The sequence below is a fragment of the Eretmochelys imbricata genome, chromosome 21 (assembly GCF_965152235.1).
Source record: "Eretmochelys imbricata isolate rEreImb1 chromosome 21, rEreImb1.hap1, whole genome shotgun sequence".
NCBI classification, from domain to species: domain Eukaryota; kingdom Metazoa; phylum Chordata; order Testudines; family Cheloniidae; genus Eretmochelys; species Eretmochelys imbricata.
This window is the reverse complement of record NC_135592.1, coordinates 8,994,277-9,016,326: the sequence shown is the minus strand read 5'-3', so window position 1 is coordinate 9,016,326 and position 22,050 is coordinate 8,994,277. Positions and strand designations below refer to the sequence as shown.

General features: G+C 52.1%; 1 protein-coding gene across 1 annotated transcript; it reads left to right on the top strand.

Moving 5' to 3' along the window:
* The first annotated feature begins 4,303 nt into the window (after positions 1-4,303).
* On the top strand, positions 4,304-22,026 carry PRICKLE4 (prickle planar cell polarity protein 4). Its single transcript, XM_077839570.1, has 8 exons — positions 4,304-4,574; positions 14,587-14,766; positions 16,578-16,685; positions 17,559-17,687; positions 17,846-18,049; positions 18,487-18,673; positions 18,939-19,277; positions 19,690-22,026. Exons 2-8 carry the CDS (start codon positions 14,614-14,616, stop codon positions 20,334-20,336), a joined length of 1,767 nt encoding a protein of 588 aa, XP_077695696.1. The 5' UTR covers positions 4,304-4,574; positions 14,587-14,613; the 3' UTR covers positions 20,337-22,026.
* Positions 22,027-22,050: the final 24 nt, after the last annotated feature.

The window sequence follows — 22,050 nt, the reverse complement described above, 5'->3', positions numbered from 1 at the left end:
GCGAGTCCGGCAGCCGTAGCCTAGAGCGTCTCTCGCTGGGAGGACCCGGGCGGGGAGGCGATGCGGCCGCTAGGTGGCGCTGGGGACACGCGGCTCCAGTCCTCCGGCGGGGGGCGGGGCTCCGAAGGGGGCGGGACCTTGGAGCGAGCAGGGGGCGGAGCTTAGCTGCGGGGCGGGGACATAGGGCTCTCGGTGTGGGAGGGGGAGCTCTGGGACTGGGGCCGAGTGAGGGGATTTGGGGCTCCGGGGGGGCAAGGGAGGGGTTCTGGGGGGCAGAGAGGGAGGGAGGGAGGGAAGCTGGGGCTCTGGGGGGCAGAGGGAGGGAGGGGGAGCTGGCAGTCAGGGGGGCAAGGGAGCAGCTCTGGGGGGCAGGGGAAGGGGAGCTGGGGTTCTGGGGGGCCAGGGAGGGGCTGTGGGGCAAGGGAGGTGGAGTTGGCCCTGGGGGCAGAGAGAGGGAGGGGGAGCTGGGAATCTGGGGGGCATGGAAGGAGGGGAGCTGGGGAAGGAGGGGAGCTGAATTAAAAAATGTTGCACCTAAAGAGAGAAAGCAGCTGGAGGAAGGGGCTATGCAATGTACAAACCCCATCCCACCCACCCCACACTGCACCCAGCTCATGCCACAACAATGTACATACAGCTCACACGCAGGCTCCCCCAACACAGACAAAACCCTGTGTGCACTCCCACGCCGTATACACAAAACAAGCTGTACTCCACGCACACTAACCCCACACCACCCACGCCCGTTTCAGACGGATCATCCCTTTCTTCTAGCAAACTATTACTATTACCAGTTAAAAACCTCCCTTTGTCCCCATGAATTTAGATGCAGTTAAAAGGTGTGTCCCTGTTTTTCCTCTCCATATATCTTGTTTATAGCTTTCGAATACCTACACACTCCAGTAGCCTCCAGTAATGTCGCAATATTAACATAAAAGAATAATTCATATTAATAATAGGTCATCCCCACACACCATGGTAAATGCCTAAACAGATGAGTTAATATTAATGATATTTTTACAATATTCTTCACTTCCTGTAGTGTAGATTGCTGTCTGCTATTAAACAGCTATCAGAAGCGGCTATATGTCCATGGGTGTCTAGTGATCCCTGGATTGTGTATTGGGGGCTCCTGTGTGATGAAAGATGCTGTAGAAATGCAAGGTGATGTCATGTATTAAATCCTGATTGGTAGGACTGTTCCCTGTAGTGGCAAAGTGCCCACACCTGGTCCATTACCCATGTATCTTGCACCACACCCTTCAGAGGCTATGGGATGGCCCAGTATTCAAACATGTGCTTTTTCCATTTTTTTGGTGGAAAGATTGCACGTGGCCAGAGAGACGCACACAACAGATTTCCCAGGGCACTATGTCTCCTCCCCAGCCATTTATCTGCCAAGTACAATATTCCCTGATTGAACTAAAGTAGCAGATGTAAACACGCCAGCCAACCGTTGCCCTGTACCTACCTGCTCACAATTTCCCTATAACCTCTCAGAGTAGAATTACCATTGCATGCAGTCTGAATGCATGGGATACAAATAACAATCATAATTAATAATGCTAGTGACAATTAATTAAAGGTGGGGTTAACATGTTTTCCCTGACTTATGGACAGGGATAGTTTATGATTGTTCTAGCCAACCTACTCTATAACTTCAGAGTTAAATTCTCTTCTGAAGTCAACAGGTGTAACGGAGAAGCTTTTAATCCTGACCTCTGAGAGATCATGTGCATTTATGTTTTAAACAGGTTTTGAACATGGCTCAGACAAAATATCCTTGTCCACACCAGTCAGGGGAATTAACGTGAGACTTCTGCTGGCAACGGCATGCTTCTGATCCCGCAGTGAAATTCACCCCTGCAGAGGAGGCCGTCTGAAGGCATATGCGCTACATGTGTCTTCAGAATAGGGCATAATAAATCTGCAAATATGGTTCAAGCCATACTACAGGGATGGTAGGGGGCTGCCTTGTGAGAGGGAAAGTAGGGAGGTCTGTACATCTGACAAATTACTTAACTATTTCTGTTTTCTCTATGAGGCTGTAACAATGCTATAGACAGAAACTGCCTTTCATGTTTTGTACAGCGTTTACCACAACAGGGGGCCCGACTGCACTTGGAGCCTTCAGGCTCTACTGGGGTACAAATAATAACAAACAACACAGCGCAATGAAAGGGGTTGACTAAACGATTATATTTTCAGGGCTGTAACACAGGTCCCTTAAAGTGCTTAGAACACAGACTGGTTCTGTCTAGCGAGGCAGAATCTTCTGTGCTATGGTTGTGTTGTAATGTTGCCAAGAAGGCCAATGGCATTTTGGGATGTATACGTAGGGGCACTGCCAGCAGATCGAGGGATGTGATCATTCCCCTCTATTCAACATTGGTGAGGCCTCATCTGGAGTACTGTGTCCAGTTTTGGGCCCCACACTACAAGAAGGATATGGAAAAATTGGAAAACGTCCAGCGAAGGGCAACAAAAATGATTAGGGGACTGGAACACATGATTTATGAGGAGAGGCTGAGGGAATTGGGATTGTTTAGTCTGCAGAAGAGAAGAGTAAGGGGGGGATTTGATAGCTGCTTTCAACGACCTGAAAGGGGGTTCCAAAGAGGATGGCTCTAGACTGTTCTCAGTGGTAGCAGATGACAGAACAAGGAGTAATGGTCTCAAGTTGCAGTGGGGGAGGTTTAGGTTGGATATTAGGAAAAACTTTTCACTAGGAGGGTGGTGAAACAGTGGAATGCATTACCTAGGGAGGTGGTGGAATCTACTTCCTTAGATATTTTTAAGGTCAGGCTTGACAAAGCCCTGGCTGGGATGATTTAGTTGGGGATTGGTCCTGCTTTGAGCAGGGGGTTGGACTAGATGACCTCCTGAGGTCCCTTCCAACCCTGACCTTCTATGATTCTATGACTCTATGAATGTCTGCGCTTGGGGATGGGATCTTAGGTGTGACTGAAATGCTCCCCTTTCTGGGGGAATAGACACAAGTGACAGTGAGTGAATGGACAAGGAGGACTTAGAGGAGGCAGCAATACTTCAGATTGTGCGGAAAATACACAGGAAAAGTAAAGAAAGGCCCAGCAGCTCAATGGGACAAAGTCCGGAACAGCAAGCAGTCAAGATAAAGCTGACACCAAACCCAAACATAGTAGATTAACTTTCACTGGGTACAAGCTGGTTGAATAGTTCCCTTTAGGACTCTGGTCGAGCTGAATGTGCCTGGATTGGAGCTCCTTTTAGAAAGCCGCCCTGGGTGAATTGAGAGGGGTAGTATTCTTTGATACACACCTAGGGATTGGCACAGGTCCCTTCTTGTTGTTGTTTTTGACAGGCGGACAGCGAAGGAAATAAAATGCCGTAGCACAGGCATGAACAGATGTGATGATACATATAGGGCACACTGGGGAGGGCTCTTCCCACCTCTGCTACTGCCTGGCTGCGTGGTCCAGGGCAAGTCACTTCACAGTCAGCAGCAGCATTTGAGTTATTTGTGTTGCAGTAGTTCTTAGAGGCCCCAGCCCTTCTGCTAGGTGCTGTAGAAATCAACACAAAAGCAATCTGTGCCCCAAAGACCTTACAATGTAAGTATGAGACAACAGGTAATGCAGCCAACAGAGGGGAACCCAAGGTATAAGTATCAGGGGGGAGCTGTGTTAGTCTGTATCCACAAAAACAATAAGGAGTCTGGTGGCACCTTAAAGACTAACAGATTTAAGGTATCAGTGAGACAATTATGATAAATGTGATTAACCATAGTCAGGGCTCTCCATCTGCTTAACCACTGTTCATTTAATTATTTTAGGCATCATGGCAGAAGCGAGTTTTAAGGAAGGAGTCGCTGATCCGTGCCTCAGTTTCCCCGTCTCTGAAAAGGGGATAATTATCTTGACCTTCTTTCCTGAGGTCTCAGAAGAGTTTGCGATCTGTGTAGCATAATAATCACCACAGAGAGGAAAAGCAACGCACCAGTGAAGCAGGGGGATCAGGCACCAGATGGAGGGAAGGAGAGAGGCAGACGACAGAGAGGTGGTGAGCCGCAAAGCAGCGCCCAGATCTTTCCCCTGCAGAGTTAACAACAGTCTCCTCTCGCCTCCTCTGCTCGTTTCCCTCCCTGCCTGCTGCCATTGGCTGCCTCTGTAGGTTTAAGCTAAGAAGCCCCGTAATTAGGACCCCAGCTGACACAGGGCCAGGTTCCTGGGCAGGCAGATTTTAAAAAAAGAAGAAAATCCCTGGTGGAGCCTGGGTGTTTTCCTTTCGCTTTGCTGCGCAACCTTCCCAGCCATTCCCCCTCTGCCTGCGGCTCTTTGAAGCAGGTGGAGAAGGGGGTGACCAGCCATCCCAGTGTTATGGGGCTGTCCCAATATTAGGGGCGTTGTCTTGTATAAAGCCACTATCCTACCCTCCCTGGGAAAAAAAAGTGTCCCGATTTTTTCACCCTTGTTTTCTGGTCACCCCTCGCTGGGGCGCGACAGGAAAAGGGCAAGAATACAAACCTCTTTGCGTCTGGGCGAAGCAGATCTGGGCTCCGGCGCTGGAAGGAGGGGACCCCCAGGAAGCGGCAGGTATGTGATCTCTTGGGGTGCTGTGATTCCCGGCAGGCAGGTCCTTTAGGGGTGGCATGCTCAGTGGTGCTGGAACAATTTATATAGTGGGGGGGCTGAGAGCCACTGAACCAAACTGTAAACCCTGCATATGATGGAGACCGCTTCAAGCCAGGGGGTGCAGGAGCACCCCCCAGTTCTGGCACCTATGGGCATGCTGCGCCAAGCTCCGGGAGCTGGGCTGGCATATGGGGCAAAGAACAGAAGGCAATATCCTAGAGTGGGGGAGATCTCTACACTCCCTGCCTGGGAAGTTACTGCAGTGTGATGGCAGGAGAAGGGGGAAAGAACTGGGGAGGGGAGTTCCCCCCTGTGAAAATCGTGTCAGGGTGTATAATAGAGGCACCCCCTCGCTCTTGGGGAAGCTGAGGGAATTCCCACAGAACAAGCCTCAGGAATCCTATATGGAAGAGGGGACTCCCCTTCCCATAAAACAGGAACTGGGTGGCTCAGCTGCTTAGCTGGGGGAGACCGAACTTTTTCACTTCCAGCTGACCCGTCTGCCTGTTTCTGAGTGGGACAGGAAAACCCACTGCGATTGGCACGAATTGTCCCCCCTTGCCAGCAGGCAGGCCGAGCGCTGAATGGGCAGGGGTGGACAAAACACCGCCCTCCCTACTCCCCAAGAGGTGGTGAGACAACAGGGGCCAGATATTCAATAGAGCTCAGTGCCCACGATGGGGGCCAGGGCTGTGTATTTGCAAAGAGCCCAGCTACTCGATTTTCAAAAGAGCCCAGCATGTTGGGCAAATCTGGCTGTAATTGTCACAGCTGGGAGAGGCCGTCACTGGGTGCTGAGTGCTTAAAATGGGCACCTAAATGAAGGGGGGAGCTAAGTGGGAAGGAAAATCTAGCCGTGTGTGTGAGAGAGACAGCGCTGGGTGGGAAAAGGCCATTCTGTCTTGCAGGGATTTTGATATTCTGAATATTTGCTTTCATTCTGAATGAAAACAAAGAAATTTGAAATATTCCACCAAAGGGAAGGGAGCCCTGGCTCAGGTCTACCGGGTGGGCTGTCTTGGAGCCCTGGGGTCCTTCTTCCAATCCTGACCACCAAGTGGAATGCAGATCTTGAAAGATCCTGACCCCAAGGCAGTCCACCCCTGCGTAATCACAGCTAGGGTCCCTGAGGCGGGCTGCCGAGAAAGCAGGGATGTGCCAAACTTAGTGGAAATCGTTCCACGTCCACCGAACATTTTGATGAAACAGCAAATGTTTATTTTTATTTATTTATTTATTTTCCAAAAAAAGTTTCATTCAAATTTTTCTGACCAGCATCAGCCAACACCTGCTCGCACGTTACTATGAATTCAGGGCTGCCAGCCCTGGATCCTCTCACCAGCACTCAACTCAGCAGATTGCTCAGCACAGCTACGAACAAACCTCTTGTTATAATGAATCACAGTCATCTCCCCTAGAGCTTTTAGCATAGTAAGCAGGTGACAGTAAGTGGTGAAAATGGAGCATAGATCTATATATTCAAAAGTGGCCTGGGATTTTGGGTGCCCACCTTGAGACCCCGACGGCCTGATTCACAGAGTGCTGAGTAGCTGCAACTCCTGCTGACATTGGGGGTGCTCAGCACTTCAGCAAATCAGACCCCAGGTGCCTCAAGTTGGGCACCCCAAAATGCATGGACATGTTTGAAAATGTGGGCTGTAGTGAGTTTGCAGTACACAGTACGTAAGCTCCTTCATTTTCAGTTTAAACCAATTTTTACCAAAAAAATTCTGGGTTTTACAAAAAGTATTATTCACCTTTTGCTGATTTTCACTCTATTTTTGTATCATTCAAATATTGTAAAAAATAACTTGTTTTATTAGGACAATACCGTACATGGCATGAAATATATGTGTTATAATAATACGTTAGTCCAGGGATTCTCAAACTGGGGGTCGGCATCCCTCGGGGGGGGGGGTCGCAAGATTATTACATGGGGGGGTCGCAAACTGACAGCCTCCACCCCAAACCCTGCTTTTCCTCTAGCATTTATAATGGTGTTAAATATATAAAAATGTGTTTTTAATTGATAAGGGGGGGGGTCGCACTCAGAGGCTTGCTATGTGAAAGGGGTCACCAGTACAAAAGTTTGAGAACCACTGCATTAGTCTGTGTGTACATGCAAAGCTGCCTGTTGAAGTAAGGTTATGCATTAGTCTAGAAGATACACACAGTAAATAAACAGGCACGCACGCAAGCTCTGAAGTGCGTGTGCATCTGAACGTACTGACGAATCTCACGCCCACCACGTACACATTTGAAGCTGTTCGCAGATAACGGTTGCAAGAGCTGCCATGCACTAAAATGGGAAGAAAACGAAAATCTGTCTGGGAATACATTTCAGAACACAAGGAAGTATTCAAAAGTTTTTAAAAAACAGGAGAAAAGGATGAAGTTGAGGGTATGCGTTGCAAACGGTGTGCCCCAATTATTAAATGTAAATATTTATAGGCTACTAGTTCTAAGTGTACAACAGTAAACTGTTTATTCAAATGAAAAGTTTTATTTGGGGATTAGAGAGCTATTGTTTTCTTAAACTCGGAGGTGGTGTTGTGTTTTGAGTTCTGTTTTCGTTCTGCAGCAAACCACGTTGATGAATGGAATTCAAAACACGAATCTACTGAATACTTTGCCCCGTCTTTCCATCCACCAAAATAAACCCCAATATTTACCCAGAAAAAATTATTAATAGTTTTTTGCACTGATTTTCACCTATTTTTGTTCTTGTGATAATAAACATTGATACATTCCCCGGAGAAATTAAATAACAAAAACTGAAATGGAAGGGCCCTTAGATTATGGTGTGCACAGAAAGAGAGTGATGAAAGATGAAGGTAAATCCTTATTGTTTTAGTCTTAAACTGCATTTGGACCCAAGGAAGGAGTAAGTTACACTGAGCATGAGTTGAAAGTTAACGTTCCGGTCTTGGCATAAGAGAGATGGAAGGTAGCATGCGTGGCCCATGGGGAGCTAATGTAGGAAAGCAAGATACTGTTTCACATTCTTGTAGTGCCTTTCATCTGAAGATCTCAAAGTGCTTCACAAAGGTTCATGTCACTACTGTTGTGCCCATTTTACAGCTAGGGAAACAAACTCCAAAAGGGGAAGTGACGTTCCCAGGGTCACACAGCAGGTCAGAGCCAGGAACAGACCTTAGGAGGCCGGCCTCACCATTTTGGGTTCCAAGCCCTATGGGCAAATTTAGGCCTGGTGTAAGCAGGAGAAACTCGATGGTGGAGCTGTACCTCCTCACTGCAGCTCTGATTTGGGGACGTAGCTATTGAAAAGCCCCAGCGAGGCGTGTGTGTGGAGACAACAAGGTACTCTCCCAAGGGATCCCATGAGCCGCCCAGCACCTCAAGTTCATGGCTAGTCTAGTCTCCCCCAGATATTTGTCACTTCTGTGCAAAGGAATAAGCATGCCAGCAAAGAGAACAACCTTGCACCAGAGGGGCGAGCCGGACAAGGTCATTAAATCCTCTTTCACATAGAAAAGCGAGCGCCAAAGCCAGTGATTAATGGCGCTGCCTTCAGAGCGGGGTAGGGGACAGGACGGGAGAGAGACAAGGACATGGGGAAGGAAGGACTGAGCCAACAAATTGAGGAGGGGGAAGGAGCTGAAGAGAAACAAAGGAGATGAACCTGTGGGAGCTGCCTGGTTCCGCCTAGGGAGGTGCTAGCTATTGTTATTCCCTGCTAATTGTGGGGAATTGTCCAGATGGCCAAACTGATTAGTCACATAAAACCCAAACACAGGGTAGGACTCCAGGGGCTGGATTAATCTCTAGCCTAACCCTCCCTGACGGCCTTACTCCAGTCAGGGATACCACCCTGTTATTTGTCGCTAAGCAACATTTACTGCTCTGATGGAAGGTCCCATCCTGCCAGCCCTGAAGTCTGACGTCTGTACAGTGTCAATGCCAGTTCCTCTTATGTTACCTTCACCCCTGAACTGGAGGAAGAGAAGACCTCAGCCTCCAGTCCATCCTTGGCCTCTCTGCTGAGACTGCCAGGAGGATACAACTGTGATGGAAGGCCCAGTCCCTTGGAAACTGGCATGAAATCACCAGTTGGAATTTCAGTATGATGGCAGCCCGCACCCCAGTGAGAAGCCGCAGTAGCAGGAAGAGAACTGGGTATGGTGGCCAGGGTGCAGAGCCTGGGGAGTTTGCTATTTGGAAGGCCACAGTTGGAAATCAAGGGGAAAGGCTGTTCCTGAAACTCTACAGAATTATTAAAAACATAAGAATGGCCATACTGGGTCCGACCAAAGGTCCATCTAGCCCAGTATCCTGTCTTCTGAGAGTGGCCAGTGTTGGGGCCCCAGAGGGAATGAACAGAACAGGTAATCATCAAGGGATCCGTCCCATCGCCCATTCCCAACTTCTAGCAAACACAGGCTAGGGGCACCATCCCTGCCCCATTGTTATTTGTGTTTCAGTAGCACCTAAAGGACCCAATCAAGATCAAGTCCCATTGTACTAAACACTGTAAAGAAACATAGTAAGGCACAGACCCTGTCCTGCAAAGCTTATAGACAAGACAGACAAAATGTGTGAAGCATTATCACCATTTTACAGATAGGAAAACGGAAGCACAGAGGATGGCCCTGATCCTCTAGGCCAGTGTGACTCAAGACCTCGGTGGTTCAGGAGCCAAATTAGTTATCAACATTACCCAAAAGAGCCACAGGAGTGTAAATTCATGGTTTCCTTTACTAGCTATACACATACATATATATTATTCTCACAGCAAAATGACCAAGTATTCTACAATTGGTTAATAACATAGTCAAAGCATCCTGTTTGGTTAATAATTAAAATCACACATTTTAATATCGTGTGCAGCAAAGAGCCGCAGGAGACACGTTAAAGAGCCACTTGCAGCTCCCAGGCCTCAGTCTGAGTATCCCTGCTCTAGGTATTTAGGTGCCCTTAACATTTTCAAAACTGCTGCTCAGCTACTGCCTAACCCCATAGGTGCCCAAATCCCTATAACCCCTGCTGGACAGCATCCACAAAGCCCTAATGCTGCCCTGCAGCAAACCAGTGGTTTGGACCCCTGGAAGCCCTGAAGCAGGATTCTCAAACCAGGCAAGGGAATTCCTATCTTGTTGGGGGACCTGATCCTGTAGGTGTGCACTGAACACACCTATGACCTGCTACCTGTCAGACCCCACAGTGGAAGGACTGAAGGCAGGCCACCGGTAGGACAGCACATGCAAAAGAGAGTTGGTGGCACAGGGAAACCGAAGGGCAAACGAGAGAGGTACTGAGTGTGAGCAAGAAACAGCAGAGACTGCTTCAGCTGTCCAGGCATGGGCTACCTAAGCCGCTGAGCTGGCCTAGGTGCATAACTCCAGGATGGGGTTCAAGGCTGAGGAACCCAAGTGGAAGGAGGCACCAATCTCTGGCCCAACAGCCCGGAGCATCAGGTTAGTCATTTAGGTTTCCAAATCCTTCTCCTCTCCCCAGCATTTCATTTCTGGCGACCATAGGCAGCTCCCCACTCAGCTTGTGGGCTTCTGAGGATGCCTTGCTTTGGTGCCTAATGCTGCCCAAGGGCTGCCACCGCCAAGATGCAAAATACCCCCAAAAAGCAGCCACTGGCCACCCAACCACCACCAAAAAAGGCCCTAGTACCACTGGTGGGCTTGGAGTCCATCCTGTTTCCCAGAGCGCTTGAGGGAGTCCCCCTACCCTATTCTCCCCATACATTGTATGGGGAGCTTGGGCACCGTGGGCTGGGACCACTAGGCAGCATGGCCCCAAGGGGCCAGGCTAGGTGTTGCAGTACTGAGCAGAAAATCTGGGCCAAAGTGGTTTGCCCAAGGTCACGTAGCAGGTCAGTGGCAGAGCCAGGAATAGCGTCCAGATCTCAATCCCAGTCCAGTGAAAGGCTTCTGTCCTCTCAGGCTCATGCACCGGAGATGGAGTTCTGAAGTGCAAAGCTCTCCCTTGCTGGCATTGCAACACCAGTGTCATCACATATTGATGCCAGCCCAGCCAGTCAGGCGTGCCATTTGGTCAACAAAATACAGAGATTGGTCAGGCAAGTTTGTGTCTGTTCCCCCCTTTTTCCCCCAGCGGTAATTGTGGTCTCTCTGGAGGAACCACAGATCTCCCTTCCCTCCTCCAAGTTTGCAGTGAATTCTAGAGCCTGCCACTTGCTGCTGCCTTCCTGGGAGCAGGGTGCTGGGAACAAGGCAAGCAGTCCTTTTTGTTTTTTCCTCCTGGTCTTTGGCCAATCTGCTAAGTTAATTATTGACCCAGGCACCCAACAGAGAAACCTGAGCTCCCTGTGCTAATTACCTTGGAGGAGCCGGTCTGAGACCCTGAGAGGCATGTGGATGAGACTCAGAAAAAGAGCCATTCCCTCATTAAAACCAAGAATTCCCGAAAAGCTGCACCGATGGCTGGATTTAAAAGTCCCAGTGCACCCCTTGAGCTCTCCGTCCAAAGCTCGCTCTCCTAGGCACAGCTAGAGCACTCCGAATTCCAGGCTCTTCTGAATGGCGTCACAAAAGAGGGATGGGGGCGAGGGAGAGACCTACTTCACATGCTTTCTGTAAGGCTGATCCTACTCGTGGATGATATTTCTGTGCCTTAGAAAGGTGCAGGTTATCCTGGGATGTGGGCGACAGGGTAGGGGAGTATGTTGCAGACACAAACATTGAAGTGCGGTGTACTTTGGAGTGGCATCTGCATTGTGGAAGGGCATGTGTTGCAGTGGGATAGTGGAGCAGAGGGGCAGGCTGAAATGGCATTGCAGATGGGTACACGCTGGTCATCGGGCAGATGCCAAAGGGACGTTGCAGAAGGGGATAGAGAACAAGATAAGAACAGCCATGCTGGGTCATACCAATGGCCCATCTAGCCCAGTATCCTGTCGTCCGACAGCGGCCAATGCCAGGTGCCCAGAGGGAATGAACAGAACAGGCCATCGTCAAGGGATCCATCCCGTCGTCCACTCCCAGCCTCTAGCAGTCAGAGGCTAGGGATACCCAGAGCATGGGATTGCATCCCTGGTCACCTTGGCTAATAGCCATTGATGGACCTATCCTCCATGAACGTAGCTGATTATTTTTTGAACCCCGTTATCGTTCCGGCCTTCACAACATCCCCTGGCAATGAGTTCCACAGGTTGTTGGATAGCTTGTTGGAAACGGCCTGGGAGCACAGAGAAGTGTGCATGCTGGAGAGGGGTACGCGTTGGGAGTATAGATGGGTCTGCCCACTGCAGAGGGGTGCACGTGGGAAACGGGCTGGGATCATGGCGGTGCTGCAGAGGTACATATCTCAGGCCATGCAACTCAAGCACGGTTCACTGGAGTTGGGAACAGAGTGTGCTGGCTTTGAAAGTTACAGTGTGACTCCCGTCTATTAGCCAAGTCAAGGGACTTAAGATGGACACTTTGCTGGGTGCTGACACCAGGCATAAGTTACAGCAGCTTAGACTCCCTCTCTGACTTGGGCCTCATGAATGAACTGATTTTGGGGGGGGATCCAGGAAGTGCTAAAGGACCCCCCTCCAGCCTAAGAGGAGGGTCCACAGGACCTGGAAATGACTTAATTACGGGGGACAACTAATGAAAGAACAGGGACAGGAGTGCGGTCAAAGGTCAAACGAAGGGAACCAGACAGGGACACTGAGCAGAGAACCCCGGACAGCGCCCACTGCTTCTCGAAGCCGTCAAGAGAGTCAGTGGATGCCGCCCAGAGGAACTCTGCCCGGAGACGTGAACGGACGGAGGATTGGAAATAGGCCCCACAGTCACAGGAGATTCCATCGGCCAACCTCCTCACCCTGGTTTTATAGATGGCCACTTTAGCCAGGGCCAGGAGGAGGTTGACCAGGAGGTCTCGTGGCTTAGGGGGCCACGTATAGGGAGTGCGTAGATGAGGAGGTGAGGGGAAAAGTGCAACCAAAATCGTAACAAAATATTTGTGAGGAGCCGGAATAGGGGCTGCAGCTTGGCGCACTCCAGGTAGACGTGCGCCAGGGTTTCCCTCACGCCGCAAAAGGGGCAGGCGTCTGGGATAGGGGTGAACTGCGCCAAGTACATGCCCGTGCTCACGGCCACTGAAGCAGCCGCCAACTGATATCCCCAGCGGGCCTCGGGACCAGGGTGAAATATAGGCTGGCCCACCGGGGCTCCTCACCCTCTAGAGGTGGCAGGAGGTCCCGCCACTTTGTGTCAAGGCGGGATGCAAGGGTGACGATGTGATGCCGGTGAGATTTCTCACAGCAGCTCACTTTGTCTGTCCAGCTCTGGACTCTCGCCCAGTGGGGTGACTGGCTGGATGCAGCGTAGATCAAGAAATGCCTTACAACCCCCACATGCTGCAATCTGTGTCATATGGCTCGTAAATTCCTCAGCTCGTTCCCCTGGGCAGTGCTGCTGATCAGTCATAGCCCTGCAAACCCACCACCTCTGCTCTTCCTCAGCCCCAGGCTCTCTGGTTTCTCTCCGCTCAGAGCTAGGACAGGAAACCCAGCCACGGAGCGTCGGCCTTTGGGAAGGCATCCAAGGAACTGCAGGAGCTGAACGAGCGAGCCATCACATTGACATCTCGGCTTTGTTTTGGAAACCGAAGCGCGGAAGGAAGCCAGCGGTGAAAGAGAGACGCAGGGGGGATGGGGCTGGTTTCCACAGTGTAACCATTAGCTAGGAGAGGTGCCTGGTGTCTGCTGGGTTAGGTGGCTGCTTGGGCTGGAGGGAAGGATGATTAATAACAGGCCTGTGGGGGGCTCACAGGGAAAAATAATCATTTTCCACTGAACTGGAATAGACAGATTAAAGCTGCTTCCTGCTGCTGCACTGAGTGACAGGATGCGAAATCATGGGATAACTATGGGAACATAGGGCTCTCACCAGCTGGGGAACTCTCCCCTACCTGCCCTATGTGCACCTCAGAGTCCATTCCAGCTGGGTACAGAAATCCAGTTCTGGTTCCCTCCCACCTCAGGGGCCTCTCCCAGGGTCTGTCACGGCTCCCTTTTAATTCCTTCCAGCCATGGCTCAGCACAGAATCCAACCCTCCTCCCCCGGCTTTTCAAAGCAACATGCACCCTTTCCACAGTCATTAGTTGAGCCAGAGAGCTCCTGTTATCTCCAGCTAACTTTCCAAGGTCTCTCTGAATAATCCTTCCTTCAGCTGAAAAATTCCCTTGCCTTTCACTAAAGGCTCGAGACACGGGAGGTTCAGTGTACCCCCGCATTGCTTTGCCTGCTACTGAAATGCAGCTACCTCTGGGGTGGAATTGCTCATCCCCCCCCCCTGCAGTAAAGATGGAAGGTTCTCTGCTTTCTTTTGATGCCATATGTATATACAGTAGGTTCCATATCAGTTCTGTAAGGCGGTAAACATACATCACTAAGCACTCATGATGCAGGTTCTCCATAGGCTCTCAAGTGTTCTGTATGGGTAAAGGCACCAGACCAATTCTGCAATGCTACCAAGCACTATATAGGTTCTGTATGGGGAAAGAATCCAGGCACTATGTAGGTAACTATCCCATATAGACACCAAAAGAGTTCTACTTATGGCACCTTAGAGACTAACCAATTTATCTGAGCATAAGCTTTCGTGAGCTACAGCTCACTTCATCGGATGCATACTGTGGAAACTGCAGAAGACATTATATACACAGAGACCATGAAACAATACCTCCTCCCACCGATGAAGTGAGCTGTAGCTCACGAAAGCTCATGCTCAAATAAATTGGTTAGTCTCTAAGGTGCCACAAGTCCTCCTTTTCTTTTTGCGAATACAGACTAACACGGCTGCTACTCTGAAACCTGTCAAAAGAGTTCTGGTTCCATATAGGTTTTGTATGACCAGCTGAGCCTGGCCTGGACAGAGGTACCATAACAAGACTTCAGGTCCCATCTGAAAGCCCTCCAAGCAGCACCAGCCTGCCTGGACATCCTGCCTGCCCCATTAACAGCCCTGTCCCATCTCACTTTAGCTTTGTTTCAGTTCTTGCTTCCTGCTGATGTCCCTGCCGAGCCCTACATGGCCCCAGAGAGACACACCTCCCTGCAGTGGGACACTCGCCGGCCTCGCACCCACCTCCTCTTCGGACAGTGACTCCGGCTGCGCCCTGGAAGAGTACCTGGAGCCCGCAGCAGACGCTGCCCCAGCAGAGGTAGGCAGGAGTCCTCCTTCGGCCCAGCAGCCCCTGCTGCTTTTCCTCCGCTCAGCGTCCTGCGAGATGGTATCGGGGAGCTGAGACTTTCCCCTAGGATCTGAGCCTGGGCTACTGCACGTGCCAAACAGGCCACCTTCGCTGCGCCTCCCTCAATGAAGCATGCCTCTTCGCTGTTGCGCCCACCTCCGGTCCCCACTGGGTCGCTGTTGTCAGTGCATCTGGGAGCCACCATGTCACTTACCCCCAGTCTGCTCTGCCACTGCTGGGCCCCCCACCCACTCATTCTACTCCCGTGCAAGCCCTACAGTGGCTCACGCCCAGTGGCAGCCAAGAGGGGAGAGGGCTGCAACCGGTCCCGCTTAAACCTCCCATTCCATCACAGGGTCGCTCGCTTGGCTTCCCGGCATCCATGCAGCGCCGAGGACAGAGCAGGGCTAGTGTTGTGTTAGCGGGGTGCAGTCTCGCTGGGCTTCCTTAGGAGCTTGTGTCAGTGGGCGCCTGCAAATACAAGGGAGGGGAACAGTGCTGATGGGGACTGTGCGACTGCTCTCCGACGGCCCTGCCAACGCGTTTATTTCAGGCCCGGGTTTCTCCGGCAAGCAGGCTGCTAACATGAAAGAAACAAAACTTCCAGGCACATCCTGAGACAATCCAACTCCCTTTATTTGGGACCTAGCTCAGGTCCACAGCACGCCCAGATCTGCATTCTCCTTTTGCCTGTGAGAGATTAACCCAGCAATGGAATTTAATAGCCGTGTTGACACTTAAAACAGGCCAAAGAATGAACCTGGGGTTTGCTTAGGAGCAAAAGTCCCATGCTGCTTTGCAGTTAAGCTCATTTTAAGCAGGGGTTTTACTAAGCAATAACTTTAGACCAGTGGCTCTCAACCTGTCCAGACTACTGTACCCTTTTCAGGAGTCTGATTTGTCTTGCGAACCCCCGAGTTTCACCTCATTTAAAAACTACTTGCTTACAAAACCAGACATAAACATACAAAGGTGTCTAAATACACTTGTACTGAACCATTGCTGACACTCTCATTTTTACCATATCATTCTTACATAAATCAATGGGAATGTAAATATTGGACTGACATTTCAGGGTATAGTACATAGAGCACCATAAACAAATCACTGTCTGAACTTTTAGTTTGTATTGATTTTGCTAGTGCTTTTTTATGTAGCCTGTTGTAAAACTAGGCAAATATCTAGATGAATTGATGTCCCCCCGGAAGACCTGTGCCTATCCCGGGTTAAGAACCATTGTTTTAGAAAATGGCTGCAGCCGATAGCGTAGTGACAGTAACCACAAAATGTCTTCAGGTGGTGTAACACGACATTACTACCAAAAAAAGAACAATCAGATCTTGTTGAGGCAGCTGGAAAGGTACAAGGGGACAGGGAACTTAGAAAAGAATCTAAGGAGATGTGTACACCAAAAGAGGGAAATAGATATGGATTGGAATGATAAACAATAGGAGATAAGGGTATAATTAACCTAAGAAATCACAGGGGAAGTAAGACCATCTGCAGAGTGGACGCAGGTTGTCAGCGACCGTCTGCCTCTCTGAGTTTGTGCTGTCTTTACTAACTGTTAAATCAATGTATCCACTCAAAGCTGATCTATTCGAGGCTTGTTGTTATTGAGCTAATCCAGACTCGAGAGAGCTCCTCTCACTAAACGGATCATCACCATTAACATTTGCATCAATTATTGGTGATCGATTATTGACCAATTATTAATCCTTGATTTGTCATTATTAATACCCTGGAAATCTTTTCACGTCTCTCCTGTGTGAATTCCCCAGGTATCTTCGTGCTTCGACTCTCCCTCAGAGGACACGGTGCCTGCTGCCATCAGGAGCCAGCTCCGCATCAAATCTCTCCTTCGGCAGCTGCCCCCGCAGGACTGCAATGTAAGATGGGCAGTGCCTTTCCCATGGGGATTCTGTATGCTGGCTATGGTTCATGCATCCATCACTCCACAGCATGAGCCAAGCTCGCTCTTCCCCACCCCACAGGCTTTGCCACCCTCTGCTACTCCAGCCTTAGCTCCCTCTCCCATATCATCCTGTGCACCTCAATCCTGTCCTGGAGGAACCAGTCCTCCCACTCCAAAGACAGCTTTGATGCTTCTCAATCCTGCTTTGCAGTCTCTCTCCCCCGTCCCCCCCCCAGTATTCCAGTTCTGGGATCCTCCATGTTGTGCTCTGCCAATGCCTCTTACCCCTGGCCTGCTGCTGCCCCTGCTATTCACAGCCCTTGTTGCGAGTTCAATCCTTGAGGGGGCCATTTAGGGATCTGGGGCAAAAATTGGGGATTGGTCCTGCTTTGAGCAGGGGGTTGGACTAGATGACCTCCTGAGGTCCCTTCCAACCCTGATAGTCTGTGATTCTCTTGAGTAGAAGCCAGTGATGCCAAATTCTGCACTGGCTCTGCAATGTAGACATGTGCCCATGGCGGCCAAAGCTGTGACCACTCCAACCAGTGCTGGTTCGAGGGGCAGGGGAGCAGGGCCTCATGCTGGCCCCCAACTGCTGCTCCATTCAACTTAGTTCCTCCACTCCTGATTGGCCAGCCAGCCTTTTAGGTTTTTTAAAATTATTATTTTTTGCTCGGCCACCTGGGCTCCCAACTCCATCCAAACTCCTGGCACTTGTACCTATGCTCCAATGCGATGCCCATCACCACAGCATCCAAGCACTTCTTCCACATTGGAGCACTGGGTTGCAGGGGTGAAACCCCCAATGTTCCTGCTGCTGTGATGCTATCTTCTGGTTCCTTTCCAGGACAGGTACTGCCCCGGCCTTGGGGGGGAGGACAGGAGGCGACTGCAAGCATTCAGCGCCCGTCGCAGGCAGGAGTCACTGGGGCAGGGATTTGCGTGCCTTGTGCCCTCTGCCCGCCTTTGTGAAAAGGTAAGACGTTGCCATGCCCATTCCAACCTCCTTTGTTTCCAGGACATGCGAGGCTGCAGCCTGGGGCCCATCAGCACCTGCAGCTATGCCCCTTTCACTGGCCAGCTCACAGGTCCCGGGACAATTCTCGGGGCTGATGATATCCATTTGCCTTGCAGTGCGGCAGGAGGTTGAACACAGGGGACCTGGGGGTTTTTGCATCCAGGCTGGGAGACCGGTCCTGCTGGCATCCCTCCTGCTTTGTCTGCCACTCCTGCCACCAGCCTCTGGTCGACCTGATCTACTTCCACCAGGAGGGGAAGATCTACTGCGGCCGACACCACGCGGAGTTCTTCCGGCCACGCTGTGCCGCATGCGATCAGGTAGGCACACAAGTGACTGCGCAGGCAACGGGGGCCGTGTCCCACTTTGAAGGCAGCGGAACTGCTATGCCACGCTAGGCCTCGGCTCCGTTTAGTCCGGTATCCCTGCCATACGGCACCAGCCCATTGGTCCCTCTACTCCTGCGTCCTGCTCCAGCCAATGATGCTCAGAGGAAGCTGAAGATGCCCAGTTGTACAATGCTGTCCATGGGGTGTACAGAGGCAGCGGCGGGTTCCTTCCTGACCCTGGCAACAACCCGTTTATGCCCTGAAGCATGAAGTTTGATCATCCCCATCTTAGCATCAGAAATAAGCTCAAATCCCCCAGAATTTGCAGGAGGAGGGGTTCCAACCCAGATCCAAATGCTACCAGCTTGGGGGCTCCGTCTCCACCTTTGGCGTCCGGCTGAGGTCTCCCTTGTGCCTTCTCTCGCCAGCTGATCTTCACAGACGAGTGCACGGAGGCCGAGGGCAGGCGCTGGCATCCGGGGCACTTCTGCTGCCTGGAGTGCGACCTGCCTCTTGCGGGGCAGAGGTACGTCATGAACGGCGGCAGACCCTGCTGCTGCAGCTGCTTCGAGAGCCTCTACGCAGAGCTCTGCCAGGCCTGCGGCGAGCTCATCGGTAGGTAGCAGGCAAACCGGGCACGGCTCTGAGCTGGCCAGTCGCACCAGGCGTCGGAGCGGGGACAGAGTAGGCTGAAGCGTTCTGCGGGGGGCTTGGAGCAGCCAGCGTTCCCGGGCGGAGGGATTAGAATGAATGGGAGGCAGTGGGCATGGGGTGGCCCAGCTGAGACCTCCCTGGGAGAGGACGGGCACCACCTTGAGGAAGAACCTCCTACCCTTGTAACGGCTCTGTGTGGGCTGTCGCTCGTTGTGCTGTCCCTCAGGTGTGGACAGCGAGCAGGCCACTCACCAAGGCTGGCACTGGCATGCCCGGGCCTCTTGCTTCCGCTGCACCCTCTGCCAGAAACCGCTGCGAGGGCAGCCGGTCACGTCCCACCACAACCTCCTCTACTGCTCCGAGGCCTGCAGCTTGCAGAAGGCGACAGGGTCCTCCACAGCCTCGGACTCGTCCGACTCCGCCTTCGTCTCGGCTCCGTCTCCCGACTCGACGCCTGTCTCCCGGGCCAGCAGCAAGGGCGGCAGGAGCGCCCCAGGGCCAGGGAGTGCCCCTCCGGCTCCAGCAATGGGTGGCGATTCCTGTCAACGGAGGGCAGAGGCGGAGGGTACAGTCACGCGCGAGCCGCTTTCAAAAGCAGGAAGGGGTGGGGGCAGAAATCGGGGGCAAGGAGAACGTTGGTCCTGCACGGCCAGGACAGGGAATTTTCCCTTAGCAGCAAGAGGCAGGGCATGTCCTCCTGCCAGCACGTAGTGTCCAGGCTGGCTCGAGTGTAGGACCATTCTGCTCTTGCCCACACCAGTGAAGTCCATGGGAGGCTGCATGGTCTGCAGGATCAGAATCAGGCCCATAGGCTCTACCAGGACAGATCAGCCGGTCGGGCCTTGGGAACATCTCCAGCGGTGGCCAGCAGCTGATACCACAGCGTAAGACGTAGGGTGGGGACAATCCTGCCCTGATTTACGCAGCCCCATCGGCTTCCATGTACATGTCAAGGCAGAACTCCGCTTGGGCTCCAGCATTGTGCGGCAGTTGTCATCAAGCGGGGATGGGGGGCATGGTGGTGAGGGGCACATTTGGATCCTTTTCTTTCTCCTTCTCCCCTCGTTCAGAGATGGAGGACTCTCCAGATCAAGCCTCCACGCGCCCCGCACGCAGAAGCCAGGATGGCCACGGGACAGCATTCCAGGAGAGCAGTAAGGGAACTCCCTTCCCCAGTGTGCTGTCACAAGCAGCTGCCGATCCCCCGGGGCAGGAACGATCCTCCACCACCCTGCCCAGTGAACTGGGTCTGAATGGACCTGGGGCCTTGGGCGACCAGCTCCCAGGGAGCACGCTCGCAAGGCTTCCCCCAGGCCGGGAAGCTCCGCGCTTTAGAGTCAGTTCATCCACTGACCCCAGTCCGGCAGCACGACAGAGCCCGGGCCCATCGCTCAAGGATGCCCGCCCACTGTATGTCATGGAGGAAGAAGATTCCTGGTGCCCGACCTGCTCTTCCTCCTCGGACTCAGACTCGGAGCAGGAGGGCTTCTTCTTTGGGAAACCGATCCCGAAGGCTGGGCCAGCCCTCCCCGACAGGGAACGGAGCGGCCTTAGCAGGGCGGCAGGAAGGAGCAAGCACTTGGCCAGGCTGCGAGGAAGCCGCAAACACTGCAGCATTTCCTAGCACAGGGAAGGCTGGGCAAAGAGCAAGGGCTCCCCAGGCAGCAGGGAAAGGACAGAAAGGGGGTGGACGGCAGGAGGAAGAACTTGTTACTTAGCCAAGTGTATTTAACCAGAGGGTCCCCCCAGTAGACAAGCCAGGGGACCAGAAGTAGCCCCATGATGAAGAACAGGTACAGCAAGCTGGGGAGGGGAAGGCAGACAGCCCTCAGGGGGAGGCACAAACATCCCCTCTCTTACCTCACACCCAGACATGGGAAAAGACAAACCAGCCAGCCCTGTTTGTTCTCCAGAGCCTGCTTCTCTGTGAAATGCAGGGGGGGGTGGGGTTGTTAACACAGCAACGATGCCTGCAATCCAAATCTCTCCATTGCCCTATCAAAGGATTTTGCAAGCACTGGAGAGCTCCGAGGGGCAGGACACAGGTGGCTCGGTTTGGCTGCTCCGGCAAAGGGGAACTCTTGCTCTGAGGACCTCCCTGCTGAGAATCCCGTTCAGGGAGGTGCGCACATTCAGGGGTGGCCTGGCCCCTTTCGCCAGCCCACCGGGACCGATCAAAGATGGACACCAGATCCTTCAGCTCAGGGCCGAGTGCGGCTTTCTCCCCCACGGTGAAAGCTCTGAAGGAGGATGACTGGACTTTGGAGAGGGAAGAAGGGTTTTGAAACCCTACAATCAAACTGTAAGCAACGAAGAGCCCCCAGCCCGGGGGTGGTGAGGGGCAGACTGTGAATGTGCCGGAGTATTCAAGAGATCAGTTCCTAAGCTTCACCAAAAAAGTTCAACATGGACCTGAAAGGGGTTGGCGTGTGAATAAGAGAAGCAGGTCTGGGTGGGACATGTTCTGACACCTGCCTGTCTGCTGCCTGCAGGAGGAAGAAGGAAAGGGCCTCACTGCATTAAGGGGGTCCAGTCGCTGCTCGCAAGGGGCTTCCCTTCCACTCAGGGTACGTCTACACTACAGCTGCTGTAGAAGCCCAGCTATGTAGTGCTTCCCACAATCACGGAAGGAATTTTTTCCGTCCATGCCGTTAATGCGCTTCCCTGAGAGGCGATAGCTGCCTCGATGGAAGAATCCTTCCGTTGGTCTGCCTGCGTCTGCACAAGGGATCAGGTTGGCCTAAATTTTAGGTGTGGACCAGATCTAAGTCATTGGCACGGAATATGCTGGCGGGATAGAGCACAGCTTTTAAACAGGAGGGGGTGGGAGTGCTGCAGGGCCGGTAGAAGGAGCCCAGGTATGGAAGAGCAGGGGAGCTGCAAGTCAGGAGCGAAGTGCATCAGCAGAGCTGGGTAGGGAGTCCAGGATTGCAATCACAGAAGAGCAGGGCAGCCATGCTTCCGTGGAGCTGCCTTGGGACTGAGGATTAAGCTGGCCTAGGGCCATATTTTTAGAAGAGTCCAGCTCCGATTTAGGCAGAAAATTAAGCAGACAGAAGAGCCCAGCACACTGGGTGCTGAGGGCTTGAAAATAATCCAGCCCTGAGCTCCTTTAAAAATCCCACCTCCTGTAGCTACCTGCATCACACCTTGCGCCAAGCAGAGCCACCAGTTCCTCCTACGGGAGAAACGCCCCAAACTGAATGTTTTGAAACAAGCGTGTAATGGCCTCAACCAAACAGCTGCTGCCTTATTTACCAGCTTCCCCGTTAACTCCCCTCAGTGGCTCCGTCTGTGAGCGGCTGTATTCACACTCGAGCAGGCTGACACAGGAATGC

Coding starts and splice junctions, on each gene's coding strand:
- PRICKLE4 (XM_077839570.1), top strand. CDS start 14,614: ATGTCCCTGCCGAGCCCTACATGGCCCCAGAGAGACACACCTCCCTGC. Junction 14,767..16,577: donor CAGACGCTGCCCCAGCAGAG/GTAGGCAGGAGT, acceptor TGAATTCCCCAG/GTATCTTCGTGCTTCGACTC. Junction 19,278..19,689: donor ACGGAGGGCAGAGGCGGAGG/GTACAGTCACGC, acceptor CTTGGGCTCCAG/CATTGTGCGGCAGTTGTCAT.